At 50.8% G+C, this 20991-nt stretch overlaps 1 protein-coding gene across 21 annotated transcripts in view; it reads right to left on the bottom strand.

Moving 5' to 3' along the window:
• Positions 1-3515: 3515 nt before the first annotated feature.
• The window catches only part of NRXN2 (neurexin 2), a 332982-nt gene continuing 315506 nt past the window's right edge, over positions 3516-20991 (bottom strand). For 12 of the 21 annotated variants that reach the window (XM_075939200.2, XM_089781136.1, XM_089781134.1 and 9 more), the window contains one exon: positions 3518-7643. In XM_075939200.2, coding sequence (XP_075795315.1) covers positions 6748-7643 — 896 coding nt within the window. In that variant the 3' untranslated portion in view covers positions 3518-6747. Of the gene's footprint in view, positions 7644-20991 lie in introns of all 21 variants that reach the window. The other 9 variants (XM_089781141.1, XM_075939211.2, XM_075939215.2 and 6 more) reach the window with 3 other exon arrangements.

The following is a 20991-nucleotide window of genomic DNA, read 5'->3' as shown; positions in this document are numbered from 1 at the left end:
GGCCCAGTTTTCCCTTTCCACCCCCTTCCTGATGGTGCTCTCATCTTCCCGGCCTCCCCTGCAGCTGGGATTCCTCTCTCACCCTCCTGCCCCCAGCCTGCACTCCCCATTTCACCAGCCTGCAGCACTGCCAGCACCCCTCCCAGATCCCCGCCCCTGAGCCCGCCTCCCCAGCTTGTGCCTCCCATGCCACCTGCCTGCTGGGTTCCCCACCTTTCCCAGCACTTCTGCTCCATGCTCTCCACAGCACCCTGGATCCTATTCCTGTCTCTGGCAGGGGCAGGGAGTACAGCACGCTAGAGCAGGGTGGAGCTGGGAGTCAGGGCTCCTGGGTTCCAGTCCCAGTTGCATGACCTTGGGAGACTGCCCCCTGCCCCGCCACAGGTGTTCCCTGGGTCCAGCCCCATCATATGAACTCCCAGTTGCAATGCCACCGCCCCCCCCCCCCCCACCAGAGGGACACAACACAGTGGAGACGGGCTTAGGAGCCTCTCCCTGATGCCCCAGCGTGATGAGATGGAGGCAGGCACCCCTCCTGGTGCTGGCGGAGCGAGGGGGGGCTCACACTGGGAATGCCGCTCTCCATAATCAGCCTGGATCTAATAAGCTGCCAGTGCAATTTTCTCTGGCGCACACAAATAATTACAGCAAATTTGTTAATGAATTGAGTATGGAGGCTGGTGCACTTGTCGGCAGCACAGCACAGAGCCGGCGGGCTGGTGGCGCCTCAGATAGAAAGTCCTTGGCTGAGGGTCCCCGGGCAATTCTTCTGAGCCCTGGGGCTACTCCGGAGATGTTTCCCAGGGTCTGGGCCATCAGTCCCTGGGACGCCATCCCTGGTGTAGCTACCAGGCCCAGCACTTGCCTGTTGAATGAGCAGCCCCCATCCAGCCAGGTCCACTCTGTGAGGCGAGGCAGGCCGCCCCACTTCCCAGTTTGCCCACTCAGGCTTTGTCCTGACACCCCTCCAACTAGATCAGCGCTGGGACCCCCTTTGCACCAGTCCCAGCCCAGCCCACCCCACGTCACACCGGAGGCTCAGGCAGGGCCAAGCCTTTGTGAAGAGGGAGTGGCCAGGGCTGCGCTTCGTGCTGCCAATTGTGTACACCGTGTAGCTGGCTCAGGGCGCTGCTGCTCCCCTCAGACATCATCTCTGGCAGCAAAATCAGGGTCTCACCATGGCCCGGCTCAGCCCTCCTTGGGAGCCACCACCATCTGCAGAAGGGCTGATGCTGCCTCTGCAATCTCCAGCACTAGCTGGCGGAGCCGCTGTCTGCGTCCAGTACCTCAGTCGGATATGTCGCTGGGCCGGCGGGGACCCTTCTACAGGGGCTCAGAGACAGACAAGCTCTCCCACAAACCTCTGCAAACCAAGCCTGGGAGCAGCTCCACTCATGTGGGCTGAGAACCGTGGGCTACACCCCCAGGCGAGCCCATGTCAATGCAGCACTCCCTGGAGCCTGGCACGTGTAGATGGGCGGGGTGGGCCCCACAGGCTGGCGTGGCTACCTGGGGCACATGCACGAGCTCCCAGACACCAGCACACTCTGCTCTGGAGACACAGACACAGACTTCACCCTCGTCTGACGGAGCTCCCATCTCAGCAGCCCTTCAGTCCCAAGCACCGGGTGCCTTGCTTGGCAGAGGAGATGCCTCCGTGCCCATTTTGTCCAGGTCTCCTCTGTGCACCACCACAGGGAGACACCTCTCCTGAGGCTAATGGGCCCATGGCCGCATCTGATCCAGTCTCTCCTCTGCACCAACTGACTTGGAGACACCTCATGGCCAGTCGCTCCCAGGAAACACCTCTCTTAAGGCTCAAGATGTCCCATTTCCACTCATCCTGGTCTCTGTCCACGAACAGGCTGGGCAAGTCCTCTCCAGGCTCCAGCGCCACCCAGTCTCCTCCACGCCGCATGCCGCGGGCTCCCTGCTCTCACCAGCCTCTGTTCCCATCCCCGTGGGCTTCTCTGCTCTGTGCTCCTGGGTGGGACCCTCCTTCCCACCCTGCCTGGTTCACATCCTGGCTTCCCTCATGCACCAGCCCCCAGCAGGAGGCGCTAGTCTCCATTTCGTCTGGGCCAAATGTTCTCCATGCTCCCAGACAGCATTTGGGCGAGCGGGCACCATGCCAGCCATGGCCACTGAAACCAGCCCCACCTCGTAATGGCTGTTCCTCCAACCGGGAAGGACCTGGGCCAAGGGTTTAGCTAGGTCCTGCTTCCCCCTCACTGGTGTCTGGGGGGCCCTGCCTCTGGCCTTTGTTGGGACAGGGACAATGTACAGGCTCTGCCCCTCTCTGTACCCAGCCCATAGAATGGAGCCAGAGCCCCAGGGTCAGTCTTGGGGGCAGGGAAGAATGGAATGGTTACCCCACAACCCTGGGCTCCTGCTGTGTCACAAAGGGCCGGCAGCCAGGCACACACACACCCAGGTCTTTCAGCCCATTCCAGGCCAGCGCGCGCCTGGTGAATCTACAAACTGCTTAGTATCCAAGGGCTGAAGTGCTGAGATCTCGCCCCGGAGATCAAGTCCAGGGTCAGCCAGAGGTTACCAGACTCAGCACAGGAAGTGCTGTCTGGACTCTCTGCCCTAAACAATGGTCCCTTTGGGCCTCAAGCCGCAGCTGAGCCCCTTCCTCTGTCACTCTCTGCCTTTGTGTGCCTTTTGCAGAGGGGCACAGCGAGAACAGCGCTGCCCACTAGCCGCCCACACTCGCTGCACATCGCAAGGCGGCCCTTATCCTGTCAAGCGCATCCGCATGTGCTTTGCACCAACCCTGTGAGCCATTGAGCAAAGGAGCTGCCAAGGCGCTGTGTTGGGTCAGTGGAGAAGGAGCTGGAGTCTCCACTGAGCAGAGGGGCAGGCCCAGCTTTCTTGCATTGCCAGCTGCTTGGCTTAGGACTGTCTGGAACCTTTGCAGGTGAAACACAAGTGTATTCTAGTGGACGGGCACTAGATTAGCATTCAGCACACCTGCGTCCCCCCCAGATCTGTCACTTACCTTACGTGCTGCCCTCCCACTCTTCAAGTCTGTTTCCGTTCCCATCGTCTAGATTGACGTCTGCTCTGCGGGGCCTGGCCTCTCATTGTGTCTGTGCAGTGGCCTGTTCAGTGGGGACCTGCTCTCAGTGAGGGGGTATTCAGCACCTGGCAGAGGAGGGCCTTGGTCTGGGGGTTTTGCAGCACTCGGGAGCACAGTGAGAACACGACCACTCATGGCTGGGGATCTGTGCAGCATCTGGCACGAGATGGCCCAGCAACAGGAGGCGGTGGTGATGTATGTTGTGCAGTGCCTGGCAAGACAAGGGATCAGCCTCAGTCTGTGTGACAGGAGCCCTGATCTCAGCCCAACACCCAGCCTGACAGGGCCCACTCTTTGGGGGATGCTACTGCCATATAACCCATAACAGACACGGTACAAAGCAACGGAGAAACAGTCTCAGGGGCACAGCTCCATCCCTTACCCATCTCTCAGCCCAGTTTGCCCACAGAAAATGAGGACAAAAACTCCAGAGTTGTACGAAGTATAGAATCAACTGTATTCCCCTTTTCGGTAATGTACATGGGTTGAAAGTTTTTTTTTTTTTTGACTTCATCATAATTGGTAACACTTTACAGTAACATTGAGGAGTACAGGAAGTTTACAGGGTAAATATGCAGAACCACAGAGTATTTCCCAAAAACAATCAGGAAGGGGTTTCTGTTCGTTAAAAAAACAAACAAACAAACAAACAAAACGGATACAAAAAGAATAAATTAAAAATTTATTTCCTCCCCACTTGGAATGCTGTAAAGGAAAAAGATTGGGAATTCTATTGTTAAAATAAACCAATCTCTCTCAATATTTTAAAAGAGGATATTTATCAGTGTCATATTTTTAAAATAGTGTTTGCAACCTTCATTTCTCCACCCAAGCCCCTCCCCCAAACAAAAATAAAATATTAATAATGTACAAATTAATTTACAGTTGATAATGTTCATTATACTCCTAGAGAAACGGCCAGAAATCCCCCTCCTTCACCCTGCAGACAGTTCCGTTCAGTGGCAAAGTTTGGAATGAAGGAAACTCCAATAATAATTGGCATCTTTTTAAAAAAAAGTTTTTTTGTGAGAAAAATACAGAACTTTAGCTCATGCAGTGGTGTATGATGCTGAGAGATGCCCACCAAATTTCACCATGGCTAACATTCTCCAAAGCACCTAAGAGATTTAGGAGCCTACATTTCATTTTCAAAAGGTTTAGGAGCCTAAATAGCTTGGAAACTTTGTGAAATGTGACACCTTTTCTTTAAAAAGCCCCCACCTCACAGCTTGAAAATTAACATTACATGATTTCCGTCCACAGCTTACAATGGCAGCTCTATTGCTTGCTCACTTGTCATCTCGCTGCTAACCCCTTTTGGCATTTTAGCATCTAAGGCGAGGGAAGTTTGCAAACACCTGCATCCGATCACTCTGAAAAAAATAATTCCAATCCAAATTCTTCACCTCCCTACATCCTTCCCAGCTATGGACTTGGTCCTGGTAGGGCTAGAGTTCTCCAACCCCAAACCAGCGCTAGATCTAGCACATGCACAGGGCACAGTGAGATCTAGTGGCTGGGAGCTGGCTCCAAGATGATGTACATTTGTAATGGGGGAGATGAAGAATGAAATTTTAGAGCCTTTCCCGGAGGGATGTGGAGGATTCTTTATCCCTTGAGGGTTTTATACTGTCCAATAGACGCAGTTTAATTGGGACACAAGTCATGGGCTGGGTGCAAGAACCTCGGCACAATTCTGCCACACCTCCCTTCCAATCTGTGACTCTTTCCCTCTTGGCTTTGAGCAGACGACCCCTGTGCTTTGAGCTAGACAGGTACCAAAATGCATTGCTGTCCGAACCAGCTGGAAAGCCCTCCGCAGAGCAAGGGCTGGTGGCAGCGACATGGCTGGAAGCAAGGGGCTGGCTCTGCCAGCCAGTTTGCACAGAATGATGGGCTGGAATCTTGCAGAATCGTGATCAAAGATGGAAGTTGGGGTTCTGCGGCTGTGCCCAGAGATCATTGAGGGATCCTACCTTGAATTCGCCACACTCATGCCCCAGCGGGGACTGACTTTTTTGTCTCCAGCTCCTTTTCAAACATCCTTCTAAACCCTCGTCTCCTGTGTTAAACTGTCCATACACATACTTTATATAATATATATTTATATATATATATATATATATATTTTATATATATATATAGAGCTCTCTTTATATATATAGTCATTTGAAAAACCTTTCCAATTCCCCCAGGGAGGGCAAAGGTGGGGAGGGGATGGCAATTGGGGTGAAGGAAATAGTCCAATGCCCCCTCCCATTCGCAAATTACCATCAACAGCTGCTTAACCCCCTGTTCTGAATACCTTGAAAGAACAATAAAATGTAAGGACATGCTCTGAGAAGACACTTAAAGGATGATCACAATAGCACCTTGGCATGGAGAAAAGGGGGTGGGAGTGGAGGAGGCATGGGGGAAAAGGAATTATGCAATTTCCTGGAAAACAAAACAGAAAAATATTTGCCCATCTCCCCCACCCCCACACATCCCGAGCTGATTCCCCCAAACCAGTCTCAGCTCCCATAACTGTTGCTTCACAAAAACCACCGCTACCCCAACTCTAACCCGACCCCTCCTTGTGAGTAGCACCCCCTTTTGTTACTACAGGGCAGAAAGCCGAGTGGCTGATCAGTTCCATAGCTGGACAAGATCCATGTCAACTGCTTTATTTACCATCATCACTAGTAATGGATTCATTTTTATTTTCCCAAGAGTTTGTGATTTTGATTGTTTCGTTTCAGTTTACTCCACACATTTCCAAGACTCTGACACATTAACAAAGAGAGAGGAAAAAATCAGTTATAATCAAAGAACCCCCCCCCTTTATTGTTTTAATGATAATTCCAAGAGAGATCGATATTTTGCCCCCAAAATCTTTGCCCAGCCAAGTTTTCTGAATCCAGCTGTATCCTGCTCCATGTTGGAATTTTGTCGATAGTTGAGAGAAAAATCAAATCTTTTGTATCCCAATTGGATTTGTGTTTCCAAACAGGGCATGGGAAAGGGTTCTAAAAGGGATGGGGAGATGTACCCCCCGAGTTTCATCTGGATGAGGAGTCATGTACCTTTTGGGGCCCATTCATATATATAATCTTATAATTATATATATATAGTCTTGAAGGCAAAATCCTGGCTCAGCTTTATTTAGACAGCTCCGAAGCCTCCTTCAATCCATTTACCCCACCCCTGCATCCTCGTTTTCTGTTCTCTCACCAAATGGATGCTTATTTCCAGTGCCCACCTAACCATGGCATGTGTGATTTGATCGCCCCTCCCCTATTCTTTCCCCCACTTCGTTTGCTAAAAAGGAAAACCAATGAAATGAACTCGCAATATCTGAAAGAATTTGGGGTAGGGGGTAGAAAGTGAGCATGGTTTTGATTTTGAAGTGGTTGTTGTTAATTTTCAGAGATGAACTGAAAAAGTAAGTAAAGGGGGAATAAACACATTGAAACCAGAGCAGGATGGGGTTTGGGGGTGCAGGATCCACTGGTTGCCTCTGTGTTGCAGAGGGAGGAGAAAGGAAGGCTGGGAAGTTTTGTTGGTCTCTTGTATCCAAAGGTTGGCATGATTTGAGCCGGTCTCACCCTGCAATCGTCTCTCTCTCGCACTCGCCAGCAGAGGGACAGGAGGGAGGCAGGGCCGGGGGGGGAGGCGGAGACTCACACATAATACTCCTTGTCCTTGTTTTTCTTGCTCTTGCTGGGGGTTTTGGTGGCAGAGGTGGGTTTCTCCTTGACCACCGTGCCATTGCTCTGTGCCGAGTTGCTGATGTAGTTCCGGCTCTGATCCACCTGGTAAGAGCCTTCGTCCCGGTTTCGGTACTTGTACATGGCATAGAGTAGGATGAGGATGCACAGGGCGGCCGCTGCCACGATGCCGACCACCATCCCCGTGGTGCTGCTAGATTCGCGGATCACCTCGACAGCCCCTGGGGGACCCCTCTCCCCTGAGCCGGTGGGGTTAGCTGTGGGTAGATTGTGGAAATTGGGGGAAGACGTTATACCTGGGTACTTATGCCTGTTACGGTTGTCGAGTTCAAAAGAAGTGGGCAGAGGGGGGTACTGATCTGGGTGGGACTTGGGGGCCTCGCGATTGTTCATTTTGCCGGCAGGGATGTTACGGACCAGGTCAGGAGAGGCAGTGGAGGTCAGGAGCTCGGGGATTGAGGATGAAGCCGGCACTCCTGTCCTAATGTTGGGCCTGAAGCCTTGGGACTTTTTAGATGCTCCATCTGGCCTGGCCAGCAGGGTCCTATCTGTGACCAAGGGGAATGTGGTGTAAAAATCTTCATCGTCAGTAGGGGGCAGGCTGGAGTCGAAGACCTCGCCCGAGGCGTAACCGGAGGCCTCAATGCCCTCTTCGCAATCGCTGTCCTCTTGGTCGGCTAAGCATGGGGGTTTTTGATTGGCAGAGGGGGCTAGGGTGTCTCTGGTGGTCTCTATTACAGTTAGGAAGGGGCCAAAGGTAGGTGGTGGGGGTATGAATGGAGACCGGGTGGCAATTGGTGGGGTGTCTAAGGAATCTTCGGTAATTATGGGCAATACTAATTCACCTCCTAGAATAGAGAGAAATAAAGGGGGAAGAGAAACAGAAAAGGAGAGATGGGTTAATATGAACCGGAGAAAAAACTGCCACATTTGGACACAAGAAACAGAATCAAACTGATCAACTGAATTTAAAACTAGACTCGTTCCCCAATCTCTGGCTGCTTTTTAAACCAATATTTACAACTGCTTTTCGTTTTAAACTGTAGCTTTTTACAGCAAAATCTAGAGAAATAATAAATTTTAAAAAAAGAATTAAAAAAATAAACCAGTCATTTAATGCAAAAAAAAAATTAAACAGATTTTCAAACAGCAGAATTAAGTAATAATAAAAGGAAAAAAACCTAATTGCAAGCTGCTTTTTACATTTCTTTTTATTCCCCTCCTTTTCTCTTTCATTTAATTTCATTTTTCCCTTTTCTTTTCGTTTTAAAAATAAGAGAGCAAACCACAGAATTCAATCAACTTACATCAACAAATTGGCCATGTGATTTTAGCATGAAGAAAAAAAATTACAAAAAGAAAACTAGGTAAGAATGTTTTTTTGGAGAAAAACAACTTTTTTTCTTTTTTTAACATCTCTTTTCTCTAACGTTCATCTTTTCAATTGTCTATCTAGCATTCTTTCTTTCTTTCTTTCTTTCTTTCTTTCTTTCTTTCTTTCTTTCTTTCTTTCTTTCTTTCTTTCTTTCTTTTTCTAGATTTTTCCCTCTTTTTCTTGATTAATTTATCCATAGTCTTTCTGTTTAGATACATTTTCTTTCCTTCTCTCTATCTATATTCTTTTATCTATTTTCTTTATTTTAATCCAGATTCATTTCTAATTCTATCAATACTGTTTTCTACGTTAATTTCCGTGTCTGTCTATATTCTTTTCTCTGTCTAGCTGGATTCTAGATTCCTTCTAGATTCAGCTATAGTTTTCCTTTCTACACATATTTTCCTTTTTAACTTTCATTCTACCTAGATTAATTTTTCTTCCTACATCCATTTCCTTCTTTCCACCTTCATTTGTTTCTTTCTATATTAATTTAGCTACTTTTTTCTTTATTCGTTTTCTTTCTAGATTCATTAATCTATGGTCTTTCCATCTAGATGCACTTTCTTTCTTACTTACTTTCTAGATTCATTTTTGCATATTTTAAGATCTTCCCCTCCCTTCACCCAGACACACTTTTCTATTCTGTCTGTCTGCATTTTCCATTTCCACCTCCCCACCCCACTTTTTTTTAACATCTGGCAACCAAAGTTGATGCTGAAATGACAAGGACACTGCAACATTATTCTGGTCCTATGCACTGGTTGTAAATTTGGCAGGTGTGTGTTGGGAGAATACAAGTTTGAAACCATACATAACTATATTTCAGTAGCTGTTTTGACAGATCTATGGGTCCTGTCTCTACTAGAACTGGAAAGAAAGCAGATAGAGGGACAGATGCATAGCACCACTGAAGTCAACAGCAATAGAACCCAGGAATCATGACTACCAGTTCCATCTGCTTTGCCTGTTAGATCTCACCCCCCATGCAGAGCTGGGGATAAAACCCAGGTCCCAGGAGTCCTGATTCCTATGCAGTTATATCTATTGCACCAGCTGAGGATGCATACTCCAGGGGTGTGACAGACCAGATCCAATATGAACCATTCCCATCAGCTGGTTTCCAGTTTCCAACAGTCTGTGGTAAAGCCGTGGGCTCTCTAGCTACACCAATCTTCCTGTCAGCAGCAGGATTAGAACTGCCAACCCTGCTGTCTCTAAGCTGCTTCCTGACTGGTGCTAAAAGAGGTTTGCAGTTCCCTGTGCCCGCCTCTACACTAGGGTTTTATTTCAAAATAACCCCCCTTAGGTCGAATTACAGCCTATCTCCGACTTATGAACGGGTTACGGACCAAGCAATTGGTCGTAACTCGGTTTGTTCGTAAGTCGGAGCCCATTGAGTTACATGCAACCATGCTGTTCGTAAGCACAGATCACGTTTGTAACTCGGGGTCTGCCATTTATGACATTTTTGGTCGTAACTGCGAATGGTTGTAAGTCGACTGTTTACAATTCGGGGACCAGCTGTAATAAGTGGAGTGTTCACACTACCAACCCCATTATTTCAAAATAACTGGCCACTTAGGGTATGGTTACACTGCAGAGGTGTTTTGGAAAAATGGTTGGTTTTCCAAAAAAAGTCACTTACGTCCACACTGCTATCGTGTTCTTTTGAAAAAAAAAATCGAAAGAACAGAGGGGTTTTTCCGATATTGGTAAACCTCTTTCTACGAGGAAGAAGCCTTTTTCCGAAAGAGATCTTTTGGAAAAAGGCATGGAAGGATGGAGAAGAGGGAGTTCTTTCGAAAGAAGAGGAAAAAGGAAAACGCACAGGTGCCCTGGTGGCCACTCCGTCCATAGCAATCACAGCTGAAATACGAGATAGCTTCCATTCAGTGTGGACGCTCTCTTTCAAAAAAGCAGATCACTTTTTCGATGTACTTTGGCAGTGTGGACTCTCTCTTTCAGAAGAAGTTTTTTCAGAAGATCTCTTCTGGAAAAGCTTTTTCCAAAAGAAGCCTGCGGCCTAGACACAGCCCTATTTAGAAATCTGTTCTCCTGCTTTCTTTGAGGAATAACACTAATTTCAAAATAGTAATTTTGAAATAAAGCGAGTGTGGACACTCCGGTGCTGCTATTTTGAAATAACTACTCCCCAGGGTAATTCAAACTAATTACTCCGCAGTGCTTCCTGAGGCTCTACATCGAGGTAGCATGTCCACATGAATGGAGCCTGCCTCGGACTCATTTCGAGGCTTCCCCATAGTGAGGATGTAGCCATTTCAACTGTGTTATTTCGGGAGTCATTAAGTCGATGTTAGTTATTTTGAAACCGTTTCCTAGTGTAGACGTGCCCTATGTGGGACTCTGTTGCAACGAGCTGTGCTCTGATTCCTCCCAGGAGAGGGTAGTTGTGGCCTCTGCCCAGCCACTTCATTACAGCGCAGCCTGTAGCAGCAGTGCTGTGCCTGGACAGGGATTATTGCTGCCTGCCAAGATAGAACCCAAGGACACTGGGGATCCCACGGCCAAGCCCTTAGGCTGTCCCAAGGGGTGGGACTGTTCGCAATCCTCCAACGCGCTCATAACCCTGCATATCTGGTCACACCACCAGTGGGCACTGTGACAAGAGAAGGGGTGGCATGAAAATGCACCCAACAGAGCCAGCACTCTCCATGATTTACAGACCAAAATCTGCTCTACTTACAGGGCAGGAACTAGCTTGGAAGGGAAAAGAGCTACTCAACAGCATAAAGCAGGTGGTTTAGTGATGGGGGAGTCAAGACTCCTGGGCTCTTTTTCTAGCTTTGGATGGGAAGATGAGTCTAGTGATTACAGCAGGCAAACTGGGAGCCAGGACTCTTGGGCTACGTCTAGACTGGCATGATTTTCTGGAAATGCTTTTAACGGAGAAGTTTTCCGTTAAAAGCATTTTCGGAATAGAGCATCTAGATTGGCACCGAAAGCACTTTTTGCGGAAAAGCATCCATGGCCAATCTAGATGTGCTTTTGTGCAAAAAAGCCCCGATTGCCATTTTCACAATCGGGGCTTTTTTGCGCAAAACAAATCTGAGCTGTCTACACTGGCCCTTTTGCGCAAAAGTTTTGCGCAAAAGGGACTGTTGCCTGAACGGGAGCAGCATAGTATTTCTGCAAAAAGCACTGATTTCTTACAGTAGGAAGTCAGTGCTTTTGCGGAAATTCAAGCGGCCAGTGTAGACAGCTGGCAAGTTTTTCCGGAAAAGTGGCTGATTTTCCAGAAAAACTGGCCAGTCTAGACAGCCTTGGAGTCTATCCCTGGCTTGAGAGGAGAGGGGTGACTGGTAGTTAGAAATAATGGAGATTGCCTATCTCCTAGAACTGGAAGGGACCTTGAAAGGTCTTTGAGTCCAGTCCCCTGCTTTCACAGCAGGACCACGGACCATCCCTGACAAATTTTTGCCCCAAATCCCCTCCTCAAGGATTGAACTAACAGCCCTGAGTTTAGCAGGCCAATGCTCAAATCACTGAGCTATCCCACTCCCCATTAGATTGGGGTGGGGGTGAGGGTGGGGGGGGGGTGGCTGTTGCCTGTCTCTCTGTTGCGTTACTGGCTAGTCACTTCATTCAGCTACTCCTTCATTTAGAATATCAGAGCTAACATGTAGAATAGTGATAGAAATGTAGCCGTGTTAGTCTGGGGTAGCTGAAGCAAAATGCAGGACAATGTAGCACTTTAAAGACTAACAAGATGGTTTATTAGATGATGAGCTTTCGTGGGCCAGACCCACTTCCTCAGATCAAAAGGAAGGTTTTTGATCTGAGGAAGTGGGTCTGGCCCACGAAAGCTCATCATCTAATAAACCATCTTGTTAGAGCTAACATGATCACTCTGCATGGGAGGCTGAATTCGTTATATTCAGTGCTTTGAGTTCCTGAGTAGCATGTGCCCCAGGTGGTGTGGAGTAATATCAGAATCTTTACAGGGCTGTGAGGGGTGTTTAAACAAGCTGTGTTCTCAATGGCTCCCTCCCTACCTAGCCAGAGCACTGGGTCAGGGGAGGATGGTTTTGGGGAAAATTAGGGGTTATAGGATGAACAGGAGAAAAGGATAAAACTTGGCAGGAGAGAAAACTGTAGGGGACAACCCTGCCTACAAGTGGTGGGGAGAATAGGCTGTAGGTGCCACTCTGAGCTGGTGGAAAATACACTGATTGAAATGACAGCTTCAGAGACACAGTGTGGGGCCCATAGCTATCTAGCTCTTTGCAGAAGAGGCATCAAGTGTCAGGGAGTTCTGCAGGTTAATGATGCAATGCACAAACGGAGTCACTTGACATGTGTTGCCTGGAATTTCCTGGGGGTTCTTGAATGGTGAGTGATGGTGAACAGCAGATCACTGGTGCCCTTCTAGATCCCACCCATACTTAGACTCCTCTAGCATATTCCCTTTCCTTAATCTCCTTGCTGAGCTAAATGCCCCAATGTTGCCAGCTTCCTCTGCTTCCAAGTCTTGAATTGTTTTCATTGCCCTTCTGCACACACACTCCTGGCCTATTCTGCACTGGTGGAGTGCTGCTGGGCACTTACCAGAGGTTGCAATTGACCTGCTAGGGGGTGCTGTGCTGCAGGAACTAGGGTAGGGGCTGAGTAGGACTCTCTCCCCAGGGTCGGTACTAACCCCAATTTGGCACTAGGGAGCACTGTGCTTCAAGCAGTGGTGTATATTAGCTATAGGGATAATCAGGTGCACTTCAGTACTGGGTGAAGAATCCCTGTATAAACAGGGCTCCATTACCCCACCCCAGAGGCAGCTGCATCTCTCCACTCAGAAAGGGATCCCTACATAACCAGCCCCCATGTGCCACCCAAAGGCAGCTGCATCCTCACATTGGGTGAAGGATCTCTATAGCTCATCTACCACAGAGTCACATACATTAGCTCAATATTATCATTAAAAGCCGCATTCTTTGTCAGCTGGGGAAAACAGAGTCAGGGCTGCATTATAGTTTGAAAGGCAGCAGTAAATAACAGAGAAGGAAAAGCGTCTCTCTACAATTGCACACGCCAACGCCAAAGCCTCCAGTGATTGACACAAAATCTACCTCCCCTTCCTGGACAGATCAGAAATGGAACCCACCATCCCACCCTGAGGCCCACATGCTTGGGGGAGCGAACATAGGTCTGTAACTGGGCTGCAAACGTCTGACCAGACCCTTTATTACAAGTCTTCCTAGACCATTAGGATGATAGGGTGTAATGGGATTCACCCAGGGGTATGACCCAGGATGGTGGAGTGAGGTGGGGTGATACTGGATTGGTTGGGGCAATGGTGCGAAAGATACGGAATTGGCTGGGCCTCTGGGTCAAAGCTGGGATGAGGGGATACAGGGCTGGCTGATTCTATGGGTCTGTGCCTGGGCAGGGAATACTGGGTTGACTAGGCTTATGGGTCTGAGCCAGGAGTGGAGTGGAGTGGAGTGGGGAAGGGAGGGACAATGGGATGGCTGAGCCTGCAGGTTTGAACAAGGGGAGATAGTGGGCTGGCTGGGCCAATGGGTCTGAGCCAAGGGAGGAGGGTATCAGGCTGGCTAGACCTAAAAGTCTGAGCTGGGCGGGGAAGGAGGGTGGATACTGTGCAAAGCATTCCTGGCTGACATGGCTATGTCCCAAGCTCCACACCATGGGCTGTGTGTGTAAGCAGGGGGCTTCCCTCACCCCAGCTTCATGTGAGCCATTGACAGGGGTTCAGGGGCCACCAGGAGAGTTTTTCAAGGTTCTTTCCTGTTTGATGGTCTCTCTTGATTCCAGAGCTCCATCCCGCCCCGCAGCACAGTCACTGCCCCTACTGCGGGATGCATGGGCTGCAGCTCCTGGTGCTCCCCACCCCCAGAATTGGGGACCCCACCCCAACATCACCCATACCCTGCACTCCCACCCTACTCCTGTCCAGACCCCTCACCCCTAGCCTGCTTCCCAGCAGCCCCCTCTCACACTAGAGCCTAGGGGGGCTCAACAAATCTACTAGCCAGGGGCCCCTGGGCTCTGGCGTGCGAGGGGGATGTGGAGGAAGGGCTCTGCTGCTGCTGCTTTCTTCCCTGCTTCTCACTTTTGTGCAGCCCCCAAATGATTTTTTGTGGGCCAGCGCCCCCCACCTCAGAGAGGTTCCCCAGCCCCGCATTGCTATAACGCCAGGCCCGGACTCCAGTTCTCCTCTGCCCGCCCTGCCCCCTTTGCACCTGTGCTCTCCTGCAGCTGCCAGGCCAGGGCCGGCAGCCCATTGATTGCAGGGGGGAGAGGACAGAGGCAGGCCAGCCCATTGATTGCAGGGGGGAGAGCACAGAGGCAGGCCAGCCCATTGTCTGCAGGAGAGATGGGGGAAGAGGGAGTGGGCCAGTCCATTGTTTGCAAGGGGGGGAAGAGGGAGCCGAGGTGACCAAGCCGTTAGGCTCTTTCTGCTCCCCGACTCCTCAAACTTCTCTGCTGGGGGTGGGGAAGGGAAGCGCTCAGCTCTGCCTGCCTCCTGCAACAGGCCTGAATGGTTGCGCCCCCCCCCCCCCAGCAGTGGGTAGGGATCCCCGGGCGCATGGGCATATTGGTCTAATCCAGCCCCCCCGCGCCGGGAACGCTGGGCTTCCATTGGTGTCTGTGTCATTGTGTCGTGGGCTTGGGAGCAGGGGAGGGGAGCGCACCCCAAGCCCACAGGGGGCCGTGACTGAGCCTGCTCCCCTTACTGCCCCGGCTCCCTCCGCACGCTGCTGCCCCCAGCTGCCTCCCAATGTTAATTAAAAGCCTGCAAGGAGGTGTGGCTTTACTGGTTTTAATGAGCAGCCCCTGCCTGTTTGCTGAGCCCCCTCCCCCCCGCTGGGCCTTTCATTTTCTCCTGTCTCTTCCCCTCCTCTGGTTTTTATTGTGATGCTTTTGGAAGCATTTGGCAAGCGCTGCACAAAGGAGCCGCATTGCCTTTGATCACGGAGAGGAGAGAAGCAACATAACCGCGGCGCCGTCCGTACGGCAGGGGGAGAAGAAAGGATGCGCCAGCAATTACTCAACTCTCCAGGGAGGGTCCCCATACGGGGGGGGGGAGCAGATAATTATTCCCTTGTTTTATCGGGGAACAGAACAGCAGCAGCCTGGGTGTTCACACGGACATTAGGGCTGGCCTAAGGTTGGACTCGTAGGCTCTATCCCAGCTCTGGGAGGGGAGTGGGGTCTAGTGGGTTAGAGGGGGAACAGGGACTCGCTGATTACATCCTATTCCCAGCTCTGCCACTGATCTGGGGCACGTTCCTTCCTCTCTTGATGCCTTTGTTTCCTCTCTCTCCTTGTCTAGTCAGACTAGGCCCTTTGGGAATGGGGACTGTCTCTCACTTTGAGCCAGTGCAGCACCTGGCCAGATAGGGACCTGATCTTATTTGTAATCTATTGGCACTCCTGCATAATTCAGAAGAGGTTTGTTTACACCATTCAGGGACTCTGCCCCTGAAGTTCCTGGTAGCAGGTCCCTAGGAGGTCTGTCCATCTCATACCTCCAGTTACATATCCTAAGGGGGTGAGCATCCCCTGCAGCTCCTGAAACTGGGGCCCTTCTACAGTGCTGTGTCTACACTGGGCTACTTATTCCGGAAAATCAGCCGCTTTTCCGGAATAAGCTGCGAGCTGTCTACACTGGCCCTTGAATTTCCGGAAAAGCAACGATGCTCTACTGTACAAAATCAGCCGCTATTCCGGAAAAACTATTCTGCTCCCGCTCGGGCATAAGTTCTTATTCCAGAACACTGTTCTGGAAAAGGGCCAGTGTAGACAGCCCAGTAGTCTTTTCCGGAAAAAAGCCCCTATCGCGAAAATGGAGATCGGGGCTCTTTTCCGGAAAAGCACATCTACATTGGCCACAGACGCTTTTTCGGAAAAAGGGCTTTTCCGGAAAAGCAGCCTGCCAATGTAGATGCTCCTTTTCCGGAAAAACTGAAAACGGAATAGTATTCCGTTTTAAGCTGTTCCGGAAATTCATGCCAGTGTAGACACAGCCCAGGGGTGTGTGTATGTGTGGACACACACTTGTGAGGAGTTTGGATGTGGTGGGTGCACGCGTATGCTAAACTTGGTGCCCTAACAGCTCAGATGTGTGTGTGCTAGCCAAATTACAGATGTTTGTGGACCTGAAGGAAAGAAGAGAGAAGGAACCCAGAAAGGTCTGCTAAGTATCAGTGGCTTGGAGGTAAACACACCAAACAACGTAGATGTGCAAAAACCCATTGCATAAACAAGTCAAGCCAGTTATACAGCGGGGTATGGCACTATTGCAACCAGGAGGAGGGGGAACTGACAGCTGAAATACAGAGGCGGCAAAGAGTGAAAGGAAACAAGAGTTTTATCACAGTTCACAGAAATATCCCTGCAGAGTTTGTTACTTGACTGCTATGGAGCAGGGCTCAGTGGGTACAACATTGGCTGAGGTTCCTGGCTTCTATTCCCCTCTGCCATTGTCCTTGCAGTGGTTCCTTCCCCTCTTGGTGCCTCTGCTCCTCCTCCTTCCCCTTAGTCTATTTAGACTGTGAGCTCTTCATGCAGGGAGTGTCTGTGACTGAGGGAGGGGGTCCAGCTTCTGACACAAGAGGGACCCCAGTCTTGATCAGAGCCTCTAATTGCTGCTGTGAGGTACACAAATACAGGTTACAGCCATGCATGAGTACCAGGGCAGGATGTGCCTTCTGTAGCTCCAGCTGTGTGTGGGTGCACAGTAAATGCACAGAAGAATGCAGCTGGGTTTCATGCCCTTCTGGCACAAAATGATGCATTGGAAATCAGCAGCACTTGGATATTGCGACAGGGGCCTGAGCCTCCAGTGACTGTAGCAGGGATTGAACTTGAGCTGTGCTTCTAAAAATAGGGCCATGGGCTAGGGTACGTCAGTAGCTACAGTGCCTCCAGTGAGTGCCTTCTACTGAACCACCCATTCTGCTCCCTGCAGCACAACCCCTCTATTGTCATGCTGGAGTCAGCACTAACTGAGGGGAGAGCCCCCCGCTGAACCCTCATTGGATTCCCTTCAGCACCGCCCCCGCTAGCATCAGCTCTGACTCAGTGCAAAAGCACCTCTGGGGAATTCCCTACAGTCTCTGGCCGGAGAGTGCCAGCTGTGCATGTCCAAGCAACATCTCCCACCCAGTGCCCATGCAATGCCTGCCATGACACAAGCTTGGTGCAGCTCCAAATGTCATCTCACTGGCCCCTCTGGCAGAGAAACAAAATACAGGACTATGTAGCACTTTAAAGACTAACAAGATGGTTTATTAGATGATGAGCTTTCGTGGGCCAGACCCACTTCCTCAGATCAAAACCAGGTTTTGATGCATCTGACGAAGTGGGTCTTTGCCCACGAAAGCTTATACTCCTACACTTCAGTTAGTCTATAAGGTGCCACAGGACTCCTTGCCGCTCTTGTATAGGACAGATCCTCTGTCCCTGTAAGCAGGATCTCTCTGGGGCCCAGGAAGGCATACTAGCCGGTGTGAGGAGTGTGTGTTCAGGGGGCAGATGTACCTGATGCTACCCTGGCTCTGGGCTAGGAACCTCACACAATAGGGGAGGCTGACTCACACACATTGAAGGATCCTGGTGTGCCCCAGACAATAAAGATTGGAGCTAATGAACCAGGCCTGGTGCAGCACCAGGCACTCTCTGCACTGCCAGGCTCATAAATCCCCCTTTGCTTCCCGTTGGGGAGGAAACAGCATACATTTCAAGCCCCACCAAGGCCTGGGTGGTGTGGAAAAGGGAAGGGAGTAGAGAGGAGGGGATTAAGAGCAATCAGCAGTGTGGATACTGGGCGGGCGGAGTGTCACTGAGCAAGCCTTTAGCTCATGCTGCGATTTCTATTCCATTTAGAGAGGACATAAAACCACATCAATCTATGGCTGGGTGCAGAAGCGACTCATGCTTTGGGGGAGGCAGGAGGAAGAGTAGTAACACCTGACTTCTGCAAATAAAATCTAGGGGGCATTTGATCCCTCATCCCTCCCCCCATGTCACCTACAGTTGGGTGTGTTTCTGCATGGAAGATGAGGTTCTAAGGGCAGCCAATGCAGTGTCTCCATGGACGAGGCTCTCTGCTCTGCTCACTCCTGCCTGGATTTATGGCTCTTTCCTCGCTCCCTCTGCTCCACACTCTCCGTTCTATGCCTCTGGCCATAACAACCCTGGCTGTGATCTTGTCAAATCGTAGCACTTGGCCACAGAGGGGATTGGCACAACAAATTTGCGCAAGACAGTGGCTCTCCCTGACTGAGCTGGGTCCTTGCGCTGGTAGGGAGAGGGACAGGACAAACCCATGGGGCTGGGAACCTCCCCTTGCAATCAGCACTGACCCCAGCATGGTGCTAGGGGTGCTGTGCTGGAAGGAGTGGGGCAGATATTACAATAGGAGGCATGCTTGCCATGAAACTGGAATTGAACTCAGATCTCCCCAGCCATTAGAACCACCCTTCTTCTCCCCCATCACCACTCCAGATCAGACCAACAGGACCATCCAGCCCAGTATCTGCCCCATTCCTACCTGGATCAGACTAATGAGCTCCCCTCACCTCAATGGCCTCATCACTCCAGATCAGCCCAAAAGGCCCCTCTAATGCAATAACCCCCCTGCCCACTCCTCTAATCCAGTACCCATCTTTGACAGTGGCCAGTTCCAGCCACTTCAGAAACTTCAAAGACTCCTGCAGTGATGGGTCCCCTGCCCTCAGCGGATCCCACAAGGGAGAGGCAGATGCTGGAGGAGTTCAGTTCCTTCCATAGTCCCTGGTTATTATGCTGAACACTATCTCTGCACAGTCCTGCATCTGTCTAAAGCCCAGCACATTTGTTAGACTGTGGCTAAGTTCTCAGTCCTGGGGCAATCAAGTGGCAGTGAGTTCTGCTGGCTAATGGCATGGTGGAGGGGAGCATTTCTGGGAACCTGACACTTTTCATCCTCTCAGTCGGGCAATATAAGCAGGGGCCAATCAACGCTCCCAAAGTCCTCTGAGCTCCCATTAATCACTGCCTCGCTCTACCTCAGTGGGCTCCAGCCTTTCTAAGCACAAGATCACTTTTTGAATTTAAGTGCAATGTAAGATCTAACTCAAACCCAAATACCCTTGCCCCTCTTTGTAGCCCATCCCCAAGGCCCTGCCTCTGCTCACTCTGTCCTCCCTCCCTCCCTCCTTCTCCCTCCCTTTCACCAGGCAGGGGCAGAGGGTTGGGGCACAGGCTCTGGTATTGGGCTAAGGGATTTGGAGTGTGAGGGGGCTCTGTCTGAGCTGAGCCTAGGGCAGGTAGTTGGGCTGCAGGAGGGGATTCATGACTGGGGTAGGGGTTTGGAGCTGGCGCTTGCTGGACAGTGCTTACCTCGGGTGGCTCCTGGGTGGGGGTGCAGTGGGGCTAAGGCAGGCTCACCTCTGCCCTGGCCCTGCACCATTTCCAAGGCAGCCAGCAAACTCCCTCCATCCCAAACCCTGTTGTGCCCCCTCCCCTCCCTGCCCATTCGGTGGAGATAGAATACTCGGTGGAAGAGGGGGCACCCTGACATCAGCACCACTCCTCTCCCTCCCCTGCCCTGGGAGCAGCTCCAAGGCAAAGGGCAGGAGGTGCGCAGCAGTGCTGCACTTGATAATAGTCTCTTGGCCAAACTAGTCAAGATCACTGGTCAGAGGCTCCAAGATCTACCAGCAGATCCTGATCTACTGGTTAGTGACCACTGGTCTACCTCCTCGTCTGATCTCTGTGAAGGGGAGGGTGGTTTTAGAGACCCTAGACACCAGCCTTCCCCTCTCCCGCAGGGTCCTTCCCCGTGAGGGATACCCAACTGTAGCATAAATGACAAAATGGCACAAAGTGGTCTCAAAGCACAGCCAGCTCCCAGCAAGCCTGAGGTAAATACTGAGCCTCTTGCAAAACCTCCCTGCTTAAGGAGGGAGTGTCCACCTCTTAGGTTTCCCTAGCTCTGGTTTAGCACTCTGTGGAGATGCAATCACCTCTGGAATGAGGAACACTGGCCGTTTATACAGGGATCTTTCACTCGGTGCGGAGATGCAGCTTCCTCTGGTGTACAAATGGTGACAGTTCATATGGGCACCCACTGTCTGGTGATGAGCTGGAGCCACCTCAACAGTCTACTACAGCAGTGCTTCCTGAACCACCAATGACCCTTTTGTTTAGTCAGCAAAAGGGAAAGGAGGTAACAAAGGGGGGCCAGCATCACAAGCTGGCCCTGGACCTCTGTGGTTGGAGGGAGGTGGGGCCCAGTGCTTCAAGCAGTTGGGGCTGGAAGCCAGGACTCCTGGGTTCTCTTCCTGGCTCCATAAGGGGAGTGGTGTCTAAAGGTTACAGAGGGGTGAGGGCGTGTGTTGGAGCCAGGACTCCTAGGTTCTCTCCCTAGCTCTGTGAGGCAAGTGTGGGAGAGGGGTGTCCAGTGGTTTGAGCAAGCAGTGGGTGTCTGGGCGCCAAGACTCCTGGGTTCTGTTCCTACTTTCAGTTGATCCTGGATTGTGTAATGGGGGAGAGGTGGCACCAGCTAGCATTTTAGTCCTGTAAATGCTGGATGGAGTAGGTGCTGGGAGAGGAGAGGGGTGTGGAAGAGCCATTAGATCCTCTGCCTGCCTGGAGAAAGGCAGACAGGACAGTAAGGGAGGCTTAGGGATTGAATGTGTTGGGCCAGCCAACCCCTGAGGTCTCTAATGGGGATGGTGCCTGCTAAATACAAGAGTGATACAGGACTGGGGCAGGGAGTTTAGGGGGAATCCAGGCTTGTGTGTATGAAAGTGCAGCTGTGTGAGGTCACAGGTTTGTCTATTTGTGAGTGTGTT

Source organism: Pelodiscus sinensis, chromosome 11 (assembly GCF_052426305.1).
Source record: "Pelodiscus sinensis isolate ZL-2025 chromosome 11, ASM5242630v1, whole genome shotgun sequence".
NCBI classification, from domain to species: domain Eukaryota; kingdom Metazoa; phylum Chordata; order Testudines; family Trionychidae; genus Pelodiscus; species Pelodiscus sinensis.
Note: the sequence above shows the minus strand (reverse complement) of the source record. Positions and strands in the feature narration are given on the sequence as shown.